Here is a 21916-nt window from a genome sequence, read left to right on the forward strand (position 1 = left end):
TTCATAGATTACGAGAAGGCATTTGACTCGGTGGAGACATCAGCAGTCATGCAGGTACTGCGGAATCAGGGCATCGACGAAGCCTACATAAACATAATGGAAGAAATCTACAGCGGCTCCACGGCCACTATAGTCCTCCTTTGTAGGTGTTGTGCTCTAATTGTATAACTTCCGTTGAAGCAATAGCAGTGGCAGATCCCAGGGGGTTGGGGGCGGTAGCTGCGATCGCTCCCCCCCCCCCCCCCAAGCCAACCCCCGCCCTCTCCCTTCAGTGCCTGTCGTCCACCTCCTTTGTCAGGCTGCCTGTCGACTTTGCCTCCTTTGTCAGGTTGCTTTGCCTGCCACTGCCCAAAAGGGGTAAGAGAATCTTGTCCCTGCTCTCTACCTCTCTCATCGCTTTACCCTTTCCTGCACTTCTCTTAGTGCACTTCTCTTAGTGCACTTCTCTTAGGGCACTTCTCTTAGTGCAGCGGCTGCGTTTCTTGAAGGAGCGAGCTGCTAGCCTATATTCATCTAAAATTCCTCTTGTTGCTATCAGATTTACTATTTTGCTCTCGTGGTGAAACTTTGACTCTTTTTTTCTAACGTGGGATGGTTTTCGATGTTGTGCGTTCGTGGAGAGCAAATGGTTCGTTTGGGCAACATGATAGCAAAGGCGTTGCATCGCTCTGGGCAACACGCGAGGATTTGACAACAACCCGCTGCAGCAGAACAAGTGCATTTCCACAGTGCAATAAACCCGCATTTGTTTCGTCTTTACATGTGACACTCTGGCAAGGCATCTAACTGTGATTGCTGCATCTCAGGCTCAACAAAACTGTTTTTTTTTTCATGCAAAAAATAAAAAGAAGTTTTTCATGTTGCCATATTAGTCGAGCATTCTGGTGGCATTTTCAGTATAAAATTAGTCCTTCAGTAACTATGCCTTGCATGAAAGGTCGAATTTCAGTTTAACGAAGTTTTGATATAACGAAGTGAGTTGCCCCTTTTACCAACTTCGCTATATTGAGGTTTATCTGTTCTATGTACTATTCGAATGGGATTAAGTCGTTTTCTGACGTGCGTATTAGAGTGTGACATCATCGAGCGATATGGTCTTACCCATCTTGACATAAAACAAAGTTCTGTTTCACTCAGGGAGTTTTATCAAAAACACTCAGGGAAAACCTGGAAAACTCAGGGAATTAAGAAATGTCAACTCGGTAGACACCCTGCTTAGGGAAGGCTCAGCATACCATGCAGGTCTGAAGATCCGATGCTTCCGTGCTTAAGAAATAAGCTTCTTAATATAATTTTTCGCTAGTGTGGATGGCAGGAGAGTGAAGTTGACAGCGTTCCCGGGGTCCCGTCGTTGCTGCATGAACTTGCCGAAAGCTTTCGGTCCAATGCGCTCAGAACCAGCACTTTCCTTCAGCTGAATTTCTCGATACATCGCCTTAAAGGCCAGCTCCGGCGATTTTTTGACCATGTCAAAGTAATGGTGCTTTTATGTTCCTGAGACGCTCCTGTTACGGGCCCGATAGCAGAAAAAAATTCGGCAGATCCCACGTACCGTGGGAGTCGATGTTATGCGAAGCATGCGGCGGGTAGGTGACAGTGGCACAACCTTTTTTTACTGAGCGACACGTTACAAAATGATGCTAAAGATTTGTACAAATTTTATTCGCACACTTATATATGTTGAAGAGCCGCATATGTGTTATATAACCAGTTGTTTACGGTTGGGTAATGCTGCCAATGGCAACGTGGGTATTACCAACACCAGAAGCGGTAAGCTGTTATGTAGTGCTTATACGTGTCCCGAGAACGCACGCACGTTTCACGAACCCGTGTGCATGTGTGCAAAAAGTTCTTGACAGTTCTTGAACAAAGGCATCACCGTGATCAGTGAGCACCAGCACCTGGTCACGACTTGTTATATGATCCGGTCGTGATCGTGGTGATGAGGGGTCCATGTGTAGTGAAGTATGTGGTATAGTAGAGCTGTTGGAATTCGTGGATGCCTCGGTCGTTTCGTCGACAAATTGTCTGTTGACAGAGTCGGCAACATGTGGGAACCTGAAGCCACCCTACGCGTTGGTGAGGTATAGGCCGTCGAGGCTGGTAGGCCTGGATAGTGCTACGTAGACCAACATCAGTGGATGGTGTTTGTCGTATTTGTAAACTACCTGGGCCTATGTGGCCTACGTAGCCTAGTCTACAAAGCGGCTGTCAATCAATCTGGCACCATCCTCAGTCAGCATGAGGTTATCGCCCAGCCTCGTAAGAAATGAAGATGACACTGCGTCGTTCTGGCGGACGAAGTGCACTTTACGGTGCGGTGATGTGGATATCATATGTAACTTTCGTTAATGTATTCTCCCGGGGTCGAGCAATGCTTCAATATAGCTTGCTGAATCATAGGAATAAAAACGTAATGTTTATTAGACTGCTATAAAAGCGGACCCAGCACTAGAACCACAGACGTTAATCGGCTATGACGCCTGTATCATAGGAGTATCAGTAGTGTTTATTGCTTTCTTGTAAAATTAGATAGCCAGCACCACAACCACAATTGACGTTGCACCGAAATTACGCCTGCGTAGGCTGTTTTTCGAAACTAATTTATAGACCTGGCGTGGCTCAGTGGTAGAATACCTGATTGCCACGCAGAGTGCTTGGGTTCGATTCCTGCTGGGATCCTAATTTTCATTCTTTCCATTTGTTGAGTCAACACTGCCGATGTTGGTTTTCCTTAACGCTCTAGTATTTAAGTTAACAATGTCTGTTCTCGCCGTTCCTGGGTAGATATAAATTGTCAATCACCTGTGGTGCATACCCGTACACCGCGGCCCGTGGTAAACGGGTATGTGCCACACGTATCTAGTGGAAAGGGTTTGACGACGTACGCGACAAGATTTTAACGTTATTCATGTCATGACCCGGCAGTCATATTCGTCAAATCCTCTTACCCTCCCATGCAAATTTTGGTCTACACCAAGTTAAGGAGGCGATCATGAGAGCACCCATACAGATAGATATGTATCTATCTATCTAGCCGCCTGGCTAGATAGATACATAGATAGAAACGCTCAAAGTGCCAGAGGTTCGCTAAGAATTGCTTCGCATTTAAAACAAGACTAACAACTCATTCACATGGCAGCGATAGCATCAGTCTCAATGTAAACGTCAAGTGTAGGCCTAGCTTGTCACGCTGTGATTTTGGCTGACGAGTCACGGCTTACGGCACACAACTTTAGTTTGGGCCATAGAATTGTATGCCTGTCAAGTTGTAGTAGATTGAACTAGAAATTTAGCCGAATTGAAATGGCAGAGGTTGATAAAACAGTCAACTGTAGTACACACAAGGTGATTGGAAGCGTCTATTTTAAATTTTATTGGGCGCATAATAGACACAGCAGATGCATCCTAAGTTATACTGGGCCGGTATGGCAGTGTCATTGTGTCAAAGTGCTACATCTGTTATTTGCTGTGTAAACACCTGAGCACAATCACGAAGGCTTTGCACTTGGGTCAGTCTTCAAAAGGAGGGGTAGCTGGGTTCTTTTTCAACTTCATCCCTGGGAGTTGCTGCAGTTCATCACGTGTGATAATGCGCGATGCATGCTTGCGTTCTCTCAACGACATTTAGGTTGGAAAAATACATACAGTAGACTCCCGTTAAGACGAACTCGAAGGGACCGCGGTTATCTGTTCGTCTTATCAGGAGTTCGGCTTATCAGAAGTGCCCCCAAAAAGAGACATGCTAATATGCCAAGTGCATCCAAATATGTTACTTGAAACACTGAATGCAGTAGACTTACAATGTGGGGCAAAAAGACAAGAAAAAGCATTTATTTGGCTCATCTAGATAAAGACTATGCCTTCAAGCAGATTATTTACACGAATCATACGAGCACCCAATTTCGCGGGTTCAAAAATAAAAATGCTCGTGAAGATATTTGCTACCACATTTTAATGATAAAACTGTAACACGCTCCTATGTTGACGATTAGAAAAAAAAATTAAGAGACAGGCACAATTTTCCTTCAAAGAATGTAAAATTTATTGTCCTGGCAGTTCGTTTCCTTCTGTGAGCCTGTTTTGCTGGCACTAAGATCACTTCTGGATATGCCTCGGTCGCGTGCTGTTGCCTTGACAAAGTCATTATACGCTGAATTGCTTAAGAAAGTCTGCAAGGTTTTCTTCGAGGTCCGGATATTTTCCCGTTTTCGGCCCTTAGTAACTTTTCCTGATCGACGTGCAGCTGAAGATATCCCATCGGGCTACTCACGGTCACAAGCCTCGCCACAAAAAGACACGATGCAGCTATGTTCACTGTGCAAAATAGCCTTCCTTTGTCGTGCGCTTCCATAATCAAAATGGCTCATCACAATTTGCACTTCACTGGAAACAGATAGAACGCGTACAGGTCCTACGCGAACCAACGCGAATTGACCACAAAATACATGTGCTCGGCCGCCATTGTGTGATGGCGATGACAATGCACCTGTCCCCTCTGACGGGAGTGCGCCGCGATCGTGGTTTCGGTTTCGCACTCGATTGTAAAATGCACAGACCATTTTTGTTCCTGTTGTCGCTTCTTTTTTTTTTTCCCACTCCCCTTGCGTTTGCCCCTCTGACCACGGCGGAGGGGCCCCAAGCTCTTGTGTTGTTCTGTTCTCCTTTGTACTCCAGCTGGGAAGCCGAAGAACACTGGGGGGGGGGGGGGGGAATAGAAAAGGACGCAATGGTCCAAGTTGTAAATCCCCCACTCTTTTTGTTGCTTTCTTTGCTGATAAAGCCCCCACCTCCCCCACCCACAGGCTGGGGGTGAGGGGCGATACCGGCTTTATCCGCTGACCGGTCTTCTTCGTTTATCTCGCGCCCTCCGCGTCGTGATTTGCTTCGCTTCTTTGCTCCAGGAAGTGCTTTTTTTCATCTTTTTGCTTTTTCTGGGTCGCCTGAATGCCCCACCAAGGCTGCAGTGTTCGTTTCGCAGAATCGCTAGCGTTGTTGATCATGGGTGGTTCCTCTTAAGCGAATTTTTTTTGCATTGAGTCTATGGGAAACCAAACAAATGGTCCCGTGTTGTTCGGTATAAGCGAGAATTCGTCTTAACCGAGTTCGTCTTAACGGGAGTTCACTGTACTTATTATCTGCTAACACGTACACTTCAACATATTTGCCAGTAGGATCAGCTTTGCTGGCTCAGTCTCACAGCATTGGGAGATGCATTAGTTCTGAACAACTTTTCACAGAAATGTTTGTACTGATTCAGTGTAGTTCTTTTATCTTTGTGCAGTTGCCCGTCACTGGCGGTGTAAGTGCTTGCGAGGTGTAAACGAGGAAGGCTGCACCTTGTCTTTGAGCAGTGCAGTAGCAGCACGCAGTTCGTGCTTCAGTCTCAAGAGAAATTTGTGTTTGAAGAGCATTTTTTGCAAGAATGTTGTCGCTTGCATGTAATGCAATTTTTTTCTGGCCCGTCGTCTTGGGTGCCAGCACCAAAGACGCAAAAGGCATTGAAATGTGGGTTTGACAGCGTGAATTAGCATCTGTGAAAGAGCTCCCAGAATCTTTTATGTTTGAAAATGTTAGCTTAGAAAAAGTTTTTCAACACAGCAGGGTTCAAGTAATTAGAAATCACCCAGAATACAGAGCAGCCATCTAGCCATATACAAATAGAGGTGCAGGTTGTGAGCAGATGTGGCTGATGCCACAAAGCCTTCACTGATGTGGTGTGCTTGCCCTAGTTGAGGCGAGAGCCTTAGATGCCTCATCAAACACGAAAATTCAACACGAGTCGAAATCATTGTCAACACGAGGGAAGGAAAAAAATCGTCATGCAATGATGTCACAAATAGTTAAAATTTGCGACGTCATCGTGACGTCCCTGTGACATCACACAATGACATCGTCTCGTGACATCGTTGCTTGCTCAAAGGTGGGCCGATCCTGGAGGCAGTGCAATACCATGTTAGGTGCAGACAGCTTTTAGAAGGGCGAATCAGCACATTGACTGAGAAAAAAAAAAAAAGGTGATGGCTTCGACAAATTAAAGGACCCCTGACAGCAAAATTTTTGTTTGTGACTTTTTTACTGTAATTTGTAGCTTTGTGTCTGGTAATCTCTAAATTGAATCGTAACTGCTCTAACAAATCGTATAACTTATGCTAGCTTAGTTACTTGTGACCATTTTAGCGTCACTTCAAGACGCCTGCCTAAAAACCATAAGAAACTAGCGCCCCATGCGGGGGAGCGCCAAAGATCCCACGCACTCGAGCTATGGTGACGTTGAAAGCGCACTTTTCAAATCGGGGCCCCACGCGCGGTAGAGATTGAAATGATGTGGGTGCCTCGGTATGGGTTAAACCTGTTAAGCGGGTGTCCCCTCACGACAACAGAGCAAGAGGGGTGAGGAACAATAGCCCTCGCCAGTCGTGGTATTGTGTGTGCCCCGCAAACCTTCTGTGACGTCTGCAATACTTGCTTTTCTCGTGGAACGTCGTGCGGGGCCTCGGTCTATGTCATACAGTGCGATGTTGCGAGGTGCAGCCAACTCAGATGAGCACTCACGCTTACTTTAAAACCAAATGAAAACATCTTAAAGGCAACGTTCGCCACTAATAATCGGTCAGAAGTGCCCCCGTATACAGGAAGGTCAAACAACACAAACATCTCGAGGTTTCAAATTTGGTGTCGGGGGTCCTTTAAGTTCGCCTTGGAGTCGTCTTGGGCGAATGCAATAGGGACCTTGTGGGTTTTGCCTGTGCACTTGCGTGTGAAAAAGAAAAAGAAGGCTAGTCTGCATGCTTTAGCATTTGATCAGAAATGACATCATGTAATTGTTTGGAAAGTGAATTGTTCAGTTGTCCTTTTGTGATTTGTGAGCGTGAACTTTTGTAAGATCACACTGTAAAGCTTCAAATTGTATTCTGGCATCATAGGCTTCTGCAGTAAGCAGCTGGCAAAAATAAGAATTTTGCTTGACATAGCCATCCAATCTTTGCGTTCTAATACTAAGAGCTTTTATAAATTTAGATTACTGGTGCAGTGAAAGAACACAAAATATTTTGAATCATTTGTTTGTTTGAACTACAGCAGTTCGAATTATTTAATGGGGCTTAACTATGTCTTGTATACACTGGAAAGTGGAACAGAACACTCCTTAGCACCCTCTGAAGTTGTGTATGTGACGCTGGGAAAAAAAAGGGGAAGTGCTAGCAGAGAATTGCAGCTTCAAAGGCATCCCTTTTATTTTGCATGTTCAAGGCTCCAAGTTGAAAATATCTGCCATAAAACCAATATTTTTCTTGCAGCACTTGATTGTGGTAATGGCACTTCGGTATCGCTTGAATGAAATGTATTGCATCCTTTCTAAAGTGCGCCGTTAATTGTGCCTGACACATGCCTCCTTAATGTTAGCAAGAGCCCCGAGCATCCCTTATCTGTGACCCATCGCTTGAATGGCTTTCAACCTGTCGAACTTATTGAATGGTTAAGAAGCTACTGCAGCTGTGGCAGCATGTGGTAGGGCTTGAATTACGGAAATTACTAATGCGTATGAAAATAGCTTGTTGCTAATCTAGCTTCATGTTCATACTTGAACCTAATGTATATGTCACATTTTATGTGCATATTCCCAGATGAATGTGTGCACTAAAATTTGGCAGATCATGCTGCTTTATAAAGTATCGTATTGTGAAGTAGTTGTGACAGTGAAGAAGTACGGTGAGACGAAGTGTCAGTTAAAGAATGAAATCTTTATTTGGTGAACTTATGCCCAGCAAACACTCACAGTATAATGGCAGCAGCAAGCAAGGTCCTCGTAAGATGATCGGCGGTGAAACTCGATTTTTTATACAATTACTGCGTTACATTCCAGAATAATCACTGGCACTGTTGTCAGTCCTAGAGAGTATGTAGCTTCATATTATTTGATGGCTGGTGAAAGACCATTAACCAGAAGTCTATGTTCACGTGCTGCATTTTCTTGTGTTTCCTTTGCAAGTTTCTTTTAAAAGCTTGGGTCAGTGGTCGTGGTATGAGTGATAGGCAATGCTGTCTCGATGGCTGGCACGCAGACCTGTTCACACGAGTGCTTCGGGAGCAGCAGAAAGAGAAATCGGACAGGGACAGGCAGCGCATTCGTATGATGAATGCCGACCCATTTGACCCTGAAACACAGCGGCTCATTGCAGAAGAAATCAGGTGGGTGCATCCAAACGTTATATCCATTTCCCTGTGCAGTGCTTCATTCACAAAGGGCAGCAAGGTGCTACAAGTACGTGCGCGTTCCACACCACTTTGTCGTCCTTTGTGTATGAAAAAACATCGCAAACAGAAAAAACAGAACAATGTCATACCAAGTAACCCCACTTGAAGCCCTCTAAGCAATTTTTTCAACCCTTGTGATTTGAAACTGAAGTGAGAAGCATCAGATTCTAGAAAGGGTGAATGTTAAAGGGGGCCCTGCAACACTTTTTTAGCATGGTGAGAAAACATTGCCGATCGGTAGTCGAGGCTCCTGAGAACACGCGAGCCAAGCAAAATAGCGGAGCTCGCGGCCTGGAATTTACAATGAATTCTCAAAGTCGGCTAGAAATCGTTCCCTCTTCTTTTGACAAATGATGCCATAAATGTAAGCGATTGCGCCATAAGCCCAAAGTCTAGGGACGGGCGAATATTCGGGCGTTTCGAATATTCGAACGAATATTACAATATTCGAATTCGCTTTGATACGAATTTAGATTATTCGAAATTTTGAAGTATTCGAAATGAACGAATATATGTATACATTTGACTGCACATAACTCCCTGTAAAGGGGGTTTCACTGCAGCGTCTAGTTGCTGTGCCGTGAAACAACCCATCCAGGGGAAATCTGCAATGCCGCGAAGCCACACATCAAGGTTAAATGTACATATTCTTATAAGTTTAAAAGCATGTTATATGGGCTTATATGCGCTAAGTATAGCAATATTTAAATTGTAACTTATTGCACCACTTATAACTTGCACCCTACTGCTATTCAAATCTTTATACTATTCAAGGCTGCTTCCACTTCATTTCAAACCAAAAAAGTGACATTCACTCATACCTAGTTCCAATCCTAAAAAATATTGTGCAAGGGTCATGACAAAAATGCTCATTTTTCTTAATAATATGCGGTAAATACTATTTGAACTATTTCATTCGAAATTATTCGACCAAATCACTATTCGCTTCGGAGTCGCTTCGAAACTCAAATTCACTATTCGCCCATCCCTCCCAAAGTCTATGGTCATTGGCTGATTTGAGCATTGTGAGCTTTAGTCACTGGGGCTGCTGTGGGATGCCGCCACATGCCTGCGAGCCTAATCACACTGAAAATAAGCCGCGTGTCTGACGAAAAAAGAAAAGAAAAAAGTGCTCAAGGTCACGATGCATGCTGACAAACGGACGCATCTTCTTGCCCCCTTGAGTAGCTTTCAGCACACTTGCTGGTACGAAAGGAGAGGGAGAGCTCTTGAAGCATGCCACAAATACCTGCACTTGTACTTGACGAGTTCTAAAAATGTTTGTGGCAGTCGATTCGTGAAGCATAAGCTCTTTCAGTGAAGCCATTCGACGATTACTTGGAAAAGTGTTACAGGACCCCTTTAACGTAATAAAGTTGAACTTAGATATAACAAACTTTAATGTACCGAAGTTCTTGATATAACAAAGTCTTAACTTATTACCGCATGTTCGTACAACATCATGCATGTAGTATAACGAAGTGTGTTTATCTGCGATTCCAACGTAATGAACTTTCGGTGCTGCCTCAAAGGCTGACTGGGGCGCTAAATTGAAACTGGAGCCAGTGGTCAGAACATGGGGTTTCTTTGAACACATTTTTCAAATAACGAATTGCCAATGTACTGACTTAGTTATATTGTGGTTTAGCTGTATATTACTATACGTGCCAGTTGTTTTGTTATGTTTAAGATTGGGAAATGTAAAAAATTTGAGAACTTTGCCATTCAAACTTTTCACTAGAGGGGACATACACCTCCGTTTTGAGCTTACAAGTGCAATGTGCTCACGATCATGTCTGCCAATAGTTGCATTGCTACTCGCCGCAGAAAAAAGCCGAAATTTCAAACTGAACATTGTGTGCTCTTCTCCTCGTGGGCACCGCGCTCCAAGATGGAGTGTCTACATGCAACACTCTCTGCATTTGCTAGTTAAAAGGGAAAGTGGCAAGGGTGCGAAGCTTGCCTCCTCACATCCTGTTTAGAGGGTACTTGAATAGCACAAGCGACGAAGGCAAAAGAAACACATACAACAGGAATAAAGCTTAGTTGCGAGTAGCGCCTGTCCTGTACATCTGTGTTCCTTTGTAGTCCTTGTCGATTTCGCGCTATCCAATTTTGAAGATTATGAACCAACTAGCCCAGCGACGTACACTATTAAACAGGACTGGCCCTGTGTTGCCTGTTGTATGTGTTTTGTCTTCATCATTCGCACTTTTCAGGTACCCTCTAAATGATAGACCAACTTGACGAAATAAGAGGTATTGTTGTTCACATCATGGTTGCTTGCCACTTCAAAACATTTTTTTCTCTCTGCTTGTACTGAACCAATACAGTAATATCTTTTTTGGTAAAATGCTCTTTACTGGGCATGTAGCAACTTCCATTGCATAACTAAAATTCGCTATGTGGCCTTGTGAGGGACTCTTTAACATCATGCACACTTACCTTTGGTGTTCTTGTATGCTTGGATTCAAGAATTTCTCAAGTTTTAACAAATATGTAGTATTTCTTTACTGATGGTGAAATTGGGCTAGAAGCTTTTTATACGGTTTATTCAAGAAGTAACACCACCAACGAAATGCAATGCATGGATCTCTAAAGGTACAGAGTACAGGAGAAAATGAAGGTCAGCTTCAGAGTGGGCCAAGAAAGTCTCCATCACTCTCGAGGAGGGCTATGAGATTTGTAGCATTTTGTACATTGCTTTCTTACCTGAACTTTTGTGCAAAAATATATTGCTACAATTTTTTTCTGGTGCACATTCACTTATAAAATTTTAATTTTGCTTGGTCTGTAGTCGTGTGCCAGAGGTGTTTGGTACGTGCAGTTGGTTTTACTAATATAGAAAATTATTTTGAAAAAGGTCGTGATAAGTTTTTTTATAGAATGTGCTTTCAACCAGAACATACACCAAAGGGGTATGTACAACTCAGTGGCGTTTGTAGATACTGATTTTGTTTTGTGCCTTTTGTAGCTATTCCTCCTGGTTTAACACCCATACTTGGACACATTTTTTATTCATCAAAACATGTCTTCTTACTCTCCTAATAGTTACAGCATCTTGAAATTCCCACTTTGTTGTGCTATACAAGGAAAAACTCATGTCATAAGTTTTGGCATTAATACAGTTAAATATTTGTCTAACGAACTTCACTATAAAGAAATTTTTGATATAACAAAGTCTTTTGCTTTTCACGTCATTGCCACAGAATGCCACATATTTTTAACCTCAGTATAACAGAGCATGCTTACCTGCAATTTCAATATATTAGCGAAAAATTACTGCTGCTGCAGAGAAAGACTGAGGCAATAAATTTAAACATCTGTTAATGCCATTGGTTGTATGGTTGAGTTGCTAGCAGTTCTTGCAAAGACATTTTTCTAAACCTGTTCTGCACTACAGTGAATGGCCATCAAAGGGAACGTCTTTTCCAGCAGTGACTGCGGCAGAGAGGGAAAGCGTGCAGCTTATGCGTGGCATGTGGAGTGACTGGCAACCCTGGTGCACTACACTGTTTTCACTAAGCAGTGTAGTTAGTGTAGTTCTGCATTCTGCACTGCATGTGCCATTTGTCAGTGCTCTATTTGGTTCCTTGGACATTGTTACGTTTGGCCTGAAAATTCATCGAGGCAGACGCCATTGAGCGTACAGCTGTCTGCCAGAATGCTGTCTTCCCCCCCGTATCGGCGCTTAGACGGAGGCAGGAACGCCAATTCTTCCTGCAGGAGCTTATGCCGAGCGAGCGAGCAGGTCGCCGTGGTTGGATTTCCCAGAAAAAGGACGTCGGAATTCGGAGACCCCTTTTTGGCTTGTTGTTCTCTGCGTGAGATAGCACCGCGGGAGAGATTCTCACCCCGCCACTTCTGCCTTCTACCCTACCGCAGCAGGGAAAATTAACCCGTGCCGGAGGGAGCGGTCTGCGTGTTTTCCGAAATTCGACACACCCGCTTTATCGTGCGTTTTGGTCAGCGTGGGATCGTGCCGTTGAAGACGCTCCCATCAACCCAGGTGGTGCCTTCACCCGAGGCAGCCATCATTCAACGCTTCTTCCGAGTATTACCGGCAGTGGAAGTGGAGGTCATCGGCCCTCCACCCCCAACTCCCCTTTGGACTGAACTCTTCGCCGACCTTCTCACCTACGAGTCTTCGGGGCGTGGCGAGTGTATTGTGTGACTCTTTGCCTCCTTTCGGGAGGCCGGACACCAGGACGACAGGTCACCGGATTGGCGGGAGACGCTGACACCGGTTTGCCTGTGCTTCTGCAGTGACGGTCTCGGGGCTATAAAAGCCGAAGACTTTTGATGTTTTTTCGCTCTCTCTTTTCACTCCAATCTCTTAATCATGTAAATAAATCTACGTTCCTTCCTGAAAGAACGCGTCTCCTCACTGGGAATCATCGGCTATGGGGACGGACGGCGGGAGCCGGCTACCGTAACGAGACCCGCCGAACCCCACTCCTTACAACATGCATGCAATGTTGCATTATAGAAAACATGACCGCCATAGACTCAGTTGCTGTAATTCAAGCTGTTGCCCTGCTTTCATGTGGTTTTATACCTCGGCACTTTTGTTTTGCGGTTTTCGATGTTGCACTTTCATTGAACTTGGTGAGAGCAAGTGGTCCGGCTTGGTAAACCTGATAGCATCGGAGTCACACCAATGTGAGCAACATTTTGATGACAAGTTGCAGTGGCAGAATAGGTGTGATAGCTTCACTTAACCCACATTGCCACAGTGCGTTGGACCTGCGTTCCTTTCGGCTTTACGTCTGATGTACGGCTGCTGTGAAAAGGACTTCACTGGCGTCAAATCACTTCTTGGTCATCGTATCTCAGATTCCATAAAATTGATTTTTCTACACTGTTGAAATCAGTTGTTTTGTACTACCGTATTACTTCGACAATCTTGCAGCACTTTCCATGTTAAAGCGAATTCTTCACAGCCCTACTTTGTTGTTTCAATATAACGCAGCTTCGACATACTAAAGTAAGCTGCTGATGTTACCAGCTTTGTTAAGTTGAGGTTGAACTGTACTTTTCTGAAAGGCGGTGAGGTACCCCATTGATACATTGCTGAGGATGTGCAAATTCTGTCTCTTGACTCTTGTATGTAGCAGAATTGCGCTATCAACATGTAAGCTGATGTATCCCTTTTTGCACTTAATGTACCATTGAGGGCCAGCACTGGCACGATGCAGATCATGATGAGCTAATCTTGTGTACCAATATGTCTAGGTATGATGGTGTTGCTCGGAAATGGAATGCACGCAACGAATTTTCATGTGAAGTGCAGCTTTTGTGAAGCAGTTAGTGGCAACCCCTTGCGGTCTGTTGATCTGCTATAAAGCACTGCCCAACAGGCATGGTTGAATTGCATGCGCTTCTCACTATGCACTGTGTGCCATGCTTGAAAGAAGCTTCTTTTACTTGAGCTTTGCTTTTTTTACAATAAATGGCAGTAGTTGCACAGTGCAGAGCCTCGAATTATTTGAGTGCTTAGTCTGGGCTTTGTTTCCATGCTGATTGCAGTTCTCTCAGAGTGCCTCTTATGGCAGTAATTCCAAATCATTTAGAGAAGAGGGTCTTCATCAGATGATGGAGAAAGTGTTTGTACAGAGGCCAGCAACAGACTCCACCGGCGGCTCTGGTATCGCAGCAGTCATCTCGGACAGGAGAGTGCACTGCCAAAATACCACTAAAAGGCTGGCGCTCAAAATAAACTGCAAAAAATAAACATCTGATGAGTTTTTCTAGCACAGATGTCGTTTATGCCCCAAGCTGGTGAAGTAGTTTCGGACTGTAACAGCCAGCAAGTGGGTACGGTTTTTGGACTGCAAGGGTTTAAACTGTATGCAACTATTACAATGCATAATGTTTTTATCCATTTTGTGCAATGCGTAAGCTCACAGTTTTTGCTCTGTTCACCATCAACCTCGTATTGCATACAGTTTTCATTTGAGAATATTGTGATGTGCTCATTTACTTTGCAACTCACTCATTGTAGTAAAAATAGTGTTTCAAAAATGGCACATGAAATGTTTTGTATTTGAAAGACTGCATATTATTAAAAGACAGTGCCACATTAGAAGCCATTCGCTCAGGGGATTCGTAGCACATCCTCTTAAAAAGAATGCTGCTATGGGAAAATCGTTTTTTTAACCCTGAGGCTGAAAGTACAGCACAAACACACAAGATGCCCGCGAAGAAAAGACGCGACACAAGCAGCACTTGTGTCGTGTCTTTTCTTCGTGGGCATCTTGTGTTTGCGCTGTACTTTTAGCCTCGGGAATATGTACCAGCTAGACCCAAATTAGGTTTCATTGAATTTTTTTTTTATTGCACTACTGCGAGGCAGTAGTGCCCTCGTATTGTGTCAACCTTTAGCTCATCGTTACCAATGACACTGTTTTAATTCATTGAACTTTTACCTCACTGTCATGGTTTCATTCATTATACATGTTTTATGTGCTTTAGTGCGCAGGATTTTGGACCCCTATAGAGCCACCTGGCACTGTCATTCATCACTTTCTAACTATTGTCTTGGTGCTCTTTGGCCATCAATGGCCCTAACCACCACATATCATTAACAACTGCATATTGTACTGGAAAAATAATTACATATTTGAAATTGGCACACAAATATACATAAACTCGCAAAGTTTCGACAAAATCTATCAGGAATTAACAAGAAATGTTTTAAAGTGCAGTCTTCCTCTTAATTGAATAGGGGCTCTATATAGAAGCAGAAAAATGTGATGTCGCTAGTTTTCATGTCAGAAATGCTGTGCCTGGGTTCTGATTTTTTGTCTAGGTGGTGAAATTTGTAAGTGCTGCTCTTCTGCCATTTTGAAGTAGTGACTTAAAATTTTGAAGGTGAGATGACTTGTGGAATGGATTTGCGCAGGCACATGTGCATCATCTACAAAGTATGAATGGTTGGGGCCCTGCAACACTTATTCACCGTGATCAGAAAACACTGCCGATTGGCAATCGAGGCTCCTGAGTACGTGCGAGCCAAACATTATAGCGCAACACGCAGCCTAGAATTTACAATCCATTCTCAAGGTCAGCTAGAAATCGTTCAGTCTTTCTACAAGTTATGCCATATACCCAAATGACTGCGCCGTATACCCAAATTCATGGCCATTGGCTGATTTGAGCATTGCAAGCTGCGTAATTACCGGGGCCACCGTGAGAGGCCACTATGTGCCTGCGCGCGCGATCACGCTAAACATGAGCTGCACGTTCGAAAAAAGAATAAGTGCTCAACGTCATGACGCACGCATGACATAACTTCTTTCCCCTTGTGCCATCCCTCCCTGCTTAGCTTCCAGCCCGCTCGTAGGGACGAGAGAAGAGCGAAAGCAATTACAGCGTGCGACAAAGCTCTCTAACTCCACTCATACTTGACAGATACTAAAAATTTTTGTGGCAGTCGATTCGTGAGGCAACAAACTCATAATAAAAGCATTTTATGATTACTTGGAAAAGTGTTGCAGGGCCCCTTTAATATAGCCTAATGCATATTTAAAATCAATTTTAAAGTGCGTGTTGCGCAACTTCACGGGAAATGCACCATCTCACGACATCAACACCAACTGGTTTTGAATGTAAACAATCAAAAACCACCTGCATCACGAATTTGTGTTGTCAGCCATGCCCTTTGCAAGCACTGTCTCCTAGCAGACCTTTTCAATGGATAAGGGGAGCACATCCTTTTCACGGTAGTACAAAGGCTGACGTCCTTGCCTTGGCAGTGCATTTCTGGAGGGTCACACGTATTTGCAACATTCCAGAGGGGATTATGGCAACACCCAGGGAGCCTTCGTTGAAAAGAGTTGTCAACATGGCGCTCAAGTGTACGTGGTTTTTTGTTCACATAGCCAGCTATGCTTGCGGGAAAACCCCGCTGGGTCCTGCCTGTCTCGGCACTCTCTGAAACTGAGACTACTACTGGGTGCTATAAAATTGTGTCACGCCGTGATAAGGGGGTCATTAGCTGCTTATTTATTGGAAAAAAAATAAAGCAAGATGTAAAATTTTCTGCTTACATTTTCCGCCCAACTTGGGCTTTACTGCTCGACATATTTCAGGCAGCAGAACATAGATTCCAACATGGAGGCCGCCATGGAGTATCACCCCGAGAGCTTTGGCCAAGTGGTGATGCTGTATATCAATTGCCGAGTCAATGGTCACCCTGTCAAGGCCTTCATTGACTCAGGTATGGCACTCACATATTTCTCCTGTGTCCTATCGAGTACATGTGCTGCAACCTCTCCAGCTATAGATGGGAAGGATTTCCAGGTACTGCAGTCCTTGAAAAGATGGCTGCCATTCCATCGTATGTGCTTTAGCTATTTACATAGAGGACAAAAATGTAATTTAAGAAGCCTTCGAAAGAACAGAATATGCAAGAGGGGCTCGAATGAAAGATAAGCACTATGTTGGCATGACCCTAAAAAGGGTAAATGACTTATCTTGTATCACTGCATGTACAGTAGACGCTTGAAAATTTGATCAATGTATTTTAATGGCACTTCATTCAAATTGCATCACTGAAAAATTCATTTAATTCATTCATTTTGCTGGTCTGTACCTGAAATTATCTGCTTCTAGCTGAACATTTGCATTTTAGGGGCAAAGCTCCTTAGGGTGTGGGCCTGTCCCTCCTTTGTAGTATGTAGTAGTAGGTAGCCACGCATAGTGGGATGTATCCCCTCCATGTCGTAAAGATGACGATGACGACTGATGACAATGAAGAATAAGCGCGTTCCAGTATAGTGGAATGTACCCACTACACGTGATAACGATGACGCTGATGACCATGAAGTATAAGCGTGTTTCATGATGATGATGACTGATGACCATGAAGAATAAGCGCGTTCCAGTATAGTGGAATGTACCCACTACACGTGATAACAATGACGATGACGCTGATGACCATGAAGTATAAGCACGTTCCATGACGATGATGACTGATGACCATGAAGAATAAGCGCGTTCCAGTATAGTGGAATGTACCCACTACAAGTGATAACGATGACGATGACACTGATGACCATGAAGTATAAGCACGCTCCAGACCACACATTCTCTTTCTGCCATGGATGAAAATGATCGTGAACGCGCTTTCGCCCTCGAAAGGCAAAACGGCAACGCCGACAACAAACGTTCCCCTGAGCTTAACGTTATAGTATATAAGGACCCCCGCGTTTGTGTGTCAGGTCTTTGTATGATGATCGAGTGGGCAAAATTTACGGGGATTGACGGTTTACCAGATTACCTCCGGAGCTTCGCCCACTCATCATCATTCACTTCGTGGATACGGCGTGATTTTTTTTAGATGTGAAGCATCTTATAGCGGAGTTCAATCCGGTGGTGGTGGTGGTGTGCGGCGTGACCACCCTTACTGCGCATGCGCAAGCCCTCTCCACACACCTCCTCTCCCTCTCCACATCCCTCTCCCCTTTCCCCCCTCCTCCTCTTCCCCTCCCCTCTCTACTGTCCCTCCCCACTTTCCCTCTCCCCCTCTCCACTTTCCCTCTCCCTCTCCCCTTTCCCCTCTCCACTACCCCTCTGAAACACGGGCTCTACATGCCGAAACGCTGCTTCGCATCGCCTCATGGTCCCCATTAGCGGGAGATGGTGTGATTTTTTATGTGTCTAACAGTTGCACATAAAACCAGTTAGCTTCCTACAGAGCAGCTGACCTAGCCAAGTTGTGTGCACCAACAATTGCACGTTGATTGAGGATGAAAGAAAAAAAGAAAACAAAATGGTCTGGCCTTAGTCTATCGCATGCAGAACCCTTTTTAAGTCACCTTTGCCAGAGTACATTGGTTTCATGTGGAAAAGTGTACTATTAGGATTCGGAAGGCGCTACTGGCTGTCACGGGACACAGTGGGTTGCCTCCCTTAATTAGACACATGTGCATGCATTGTGCAATAACGATTATCAGTATGATTGCTGACATCTAAAGACTACTGGCAATCATGCAGAGCCAATTATGTAGGGGTGTGCGAATACTCAAATATACGAATACGAATAGAATTCCAACTTGTCGAATAGTTCGATTCGCGAATCAAATATGAAGTATTCGGTTACTCGAATATTCGATATATTCGGCGAGTATGTTTGGTTGGCGGGTGAAACACATACAATACTTTGAGACTGTGTTCAAAACTACACAAAGTTTGAATGTCACGAACCTGAGAGCTTGCAGATTAAATTGTGGTCGTGACACAGCCGAGCCGTCATAGGCGTGCGCACAGGGGGGGGGGCCACCCTCCCTAATCACCTAAGAAGGGGGGTGCAAAATCTTCCCCGTACATTGACCGTTCTAGTCACCTAAGAGGGGGGGGGCGCAAAATCTGCCCCATACATTGAGTTAGTAGGGTGGGGGGGGGGGCGCTGCGATGAACCTTTGCCCCCCCCCCCTTGATGGGGAACCCTGCGCACGCCTATGCGAGCTGTGAAACTCATCTAAGACAGCCTTTTGTTTGCGCCGCTCGCACTGGCTGCACTATGTCTCGCTTCCTACACATGCAACAGTTGTAAATACACTTGTGAGGAATCGCAGACTGCAATTCGTGAGCACAAAACGAAAGCACGCCATTACGAACTGCAAAACCACGCACCACGGCCGCCACAGAGAACATTGCTGGCGTGCCGCATTGGTTGCGTCGCGTCGCTGCGCGGCCGATGATAATGATGATGTACTGGTGGCCTGCCCCTTTGCAAAGGGGGAACGCGCTCAGTGTCGTGGCCTCAAAAAAGAAAAAGAAAACAAAACGGAATCAATGAAACCCGCACGCGACAGAGGCAGGAGACACGCACACAACAGCCTAGGTCCCAAGTTTGGCGTACAGTTGTCCACCACTCAGCTGGCCGGGCGGCACTTGCGCCGCCTCTCGACCGCAGAGCCACCCAATGTCTCTTCTACTTTCGCTAACGGGATAGAGGTGGTGCTTGTTTAACTTCTCCGTTGACTCGTCGAAGCTTTTCTCGTGAACATATTCATAGTCAGTGGTGGTTAGTTAACGTCTGTGTAACCACTCCTGCATGCGCTTTTTAACTTTTTCATTTTAAAATTTAATTTCATTTTTTATTCCTCTAGGCCAGGGCATCGGTTGATGCCCGCCCGTTACAAAGGGTGGGGCCACAAATCAAATCCAATCCAACCGCTGGCTCCCCGCCGTTTGGCCGTTTGCGTCATTTCTCCGGGCAATCCGAAACCACCAAGTCCCTCGCAATCGGAAACCACGCCGACGTGTCCTGCTATCGAATTGTATCCGCGCGAGCTGCCGGAAAACGTCATCCGACGGTCCTGCTGGTCAGGTGCGACATGAGTGAACGAACGAAAAGTGCCATTTGAAAACATTTCGTAAAGAACTCGACCCAAGAGGCAATGTGCAAAAGCTGTGACATGAAACTTCGCACGCCATTGAGTACGTTGACGCCACTTGCGAATCATCTCAGGAACAAGCATTTTTCTTTGCACAGATTGTTCATGAGAGACAGCGGTAAACAAGGATGACCAGACGGAGCACAGTCGCTCATCAAAAATGCGTTGAAGTTGGGCAAGGACCTATCGCAGCGCAAGAGAACGGTGATAACCACAAGGATTACCCGAATGCTGGCGCTCGACCTCCAGCCTTACAGCTGTGTCGAAAATCGGTGTGTCAAAGAGCTGATGAACCACATGGAGCCTTTGTACAAGATACAGCATAGACCGCTTATAACGTAAGTCGCCGGAGTCGCGAATATCCGCACTATAAGCGGTACCGCACTATAACCAAAACAACATTTTTGAAAGGTTGCATGTGTGCAAAACATGACCAATGGGTAGGCGCGTGATTCCGACTATCGAAGCATGCGACTGGGACGTAAGTTTGCGTCTGCTTACATTTGGAAATGTTGAACGGTTAGCGCCCGCGGACCTGTGGTGCCGACATAACGAATGCGGAAAAAATGCGCCGTCACGGGAAGTCGCCGCGGTAGCACACTGCGCGTGCGCCATGTTGAAAACGGTGGCGACCACAAACCACCACTCGAGTGTTTCACACGCACGCCCGCGTTTTCGTTAAAGATGTAAGTCACCCCTTCTAAATGCAACTGCAAAATGTTTCATCGACTCGGCACCAAATCGCAACTTCTGTAGTCCGCGGCCGCCGACATGGCAGCTAGCGCTCGTTAGGCCTAGCGTGCGCGTTGCAACTTGGCATGCCGCCTTGAGAAGCTTGCCCTAGGCAACACGGAGATCGGGCGTAAAAGAGATCGCACTCGCAAGCTAAACCAAGGGCATCACGCGTGAAACGCAGTTTCGGTTCGCGGTCGGGAGAACAGCTGCGGCAACTATCCTGAAAAATTCTCTCAAGCTTGTAAGTCCGCCTGTTGGTGGCAAAGGCGAAAGCTCAATCGTGTCTCAAAGCATTGTTACTTGCGGGGGAATCGAGGTTGCACGCGCGATATCTGCACTCTACGACGAAGCAACTATTTTCCCGACGGAGACAAATAGCGGTAACGCGCTCTTGATGCAGACGCGGGTGCCCGTACGTAGCGGAGCGCGCATGTCAAGGGGGCAAAGGCTTCTCCGTCGGCCACGCACCCGCTCCCCGTCCTCACACCACGCACCCGCGCTGGGCTGCTGTCCCTGACCGCCATCCCCCTTTTTTTTCTCCCCCCGCTCCTTGTTCGTTTGTTCCACGTCCGCTCCTCCTTCGTAACGACGTCGCCGCTCTCTCCCCCGCCGGCCCATCTCCGCTGAGAAGCACGCTCGCTCCCTCGCATCTCTGAGAACGTTCCGGCAGCCGCATTATAACCGGTCTTTCATCTCGGGGGACTGCACAATAAGCGGTATGCATATACATGGAGTTCTGTGGGAGGGTAAACGGGAGTCAGAAAAAACCGCATTATAGCCGGCACTGCACTGTACGAGCTGTACCCAGCCGCACTACGTTTTCAAGGACAATCATCCCAGAGTTGTACCGAGACACAGTCATCGCTGTGAAGGAGAGAATGCACGCGGACTTCCAGGAAGGCGTAGAGTCGATCTCATTGACAAGTGACATGTGGATGTTGAGGTCTAACCAGAGCATAGGTCGGCGAACTCACTCATGAGTCGACTCACTCAGATTCACTCAGACTCAGATCGGGCCATGAGCCTGCACACACGGACAAGGTGGAGTTCGCAGCCAGTGTCGGCCGCTGTGTTATGGACGATATAAAGTACGAATCTGTAACATTCTTACAAGTTACTAGGTGAGTCATCAGTGGCTTGCGTACCCTCCTATCCAGAGTGCTGCACGGGAACGTTGTTCTCGTCGGTTTTCTTGCCACCAACGAAATACTGGGAAGAGAGGCGTGACGATGGCGACATGCGGAAGTTCTTCCGATTTACTGAAGCCACCCACTGCTGCCGCAGTTCAGGCGACGAATTAAAACGATGCAGCGCGAACATGCCACACTTGCACTCATCGCGTGGCGTACTGTGCTGCGGACACACGATTGCACCTAAAATATTGCTCTTCTGCTGCTTGTTCGTTCACTCGTACACGACACAGTGATGGCCAGATGACTTGCTGTGCGAATGCAGTAAATTTTCTGCCATGGTAGTCACTTCGTATCGGAGACGGGCGCACAACACAGTCACACAAACGC

The 21916-nt window shown here is 45.7% G+C and overlaps 1 protein-coding gene across 1 annotated transcript in view; it reads left to right on the forward strand.

Annotated features, from left to right (window-relative positions):
- The window catches only part of LOC119390983 (protein DDI1 homolog 2), an 87185-nt gene that overhangs the window by 8608 nt on the left and 56661 nt on the right, over positions 1–21916 (forward strand). The window contains exons 2-3 of the mRNA XM_037658689.2: positions 8064–8190; positions 16350–16477. Coding sequence (XP_037514617.1) covers positions 8064–8190; positions 16350–16477 — 255 coding nt within the window. The remainder of the gene's footprint in view (positions 1–8063; positions 8191–16349; positions 16478–21916) is intronic.

The sequence above is a fragment of the Rhipicephalus sanguineus genome, chromosome 4 (genome assembly GCF_013339695.2).
Source record: "Rhipicephalus sanguineus isolate Rsan-2018 chromosome 4, BIME_Rsan_1.4, whole genome shotgun sequence".
Taxonomy (NCBI): Eukaryota; Metazoa; Arthropoda; class Arachnida; order Ixodida; family Ixodidae; genus Rhipicephalus; species Rhipicephalus sanguineus.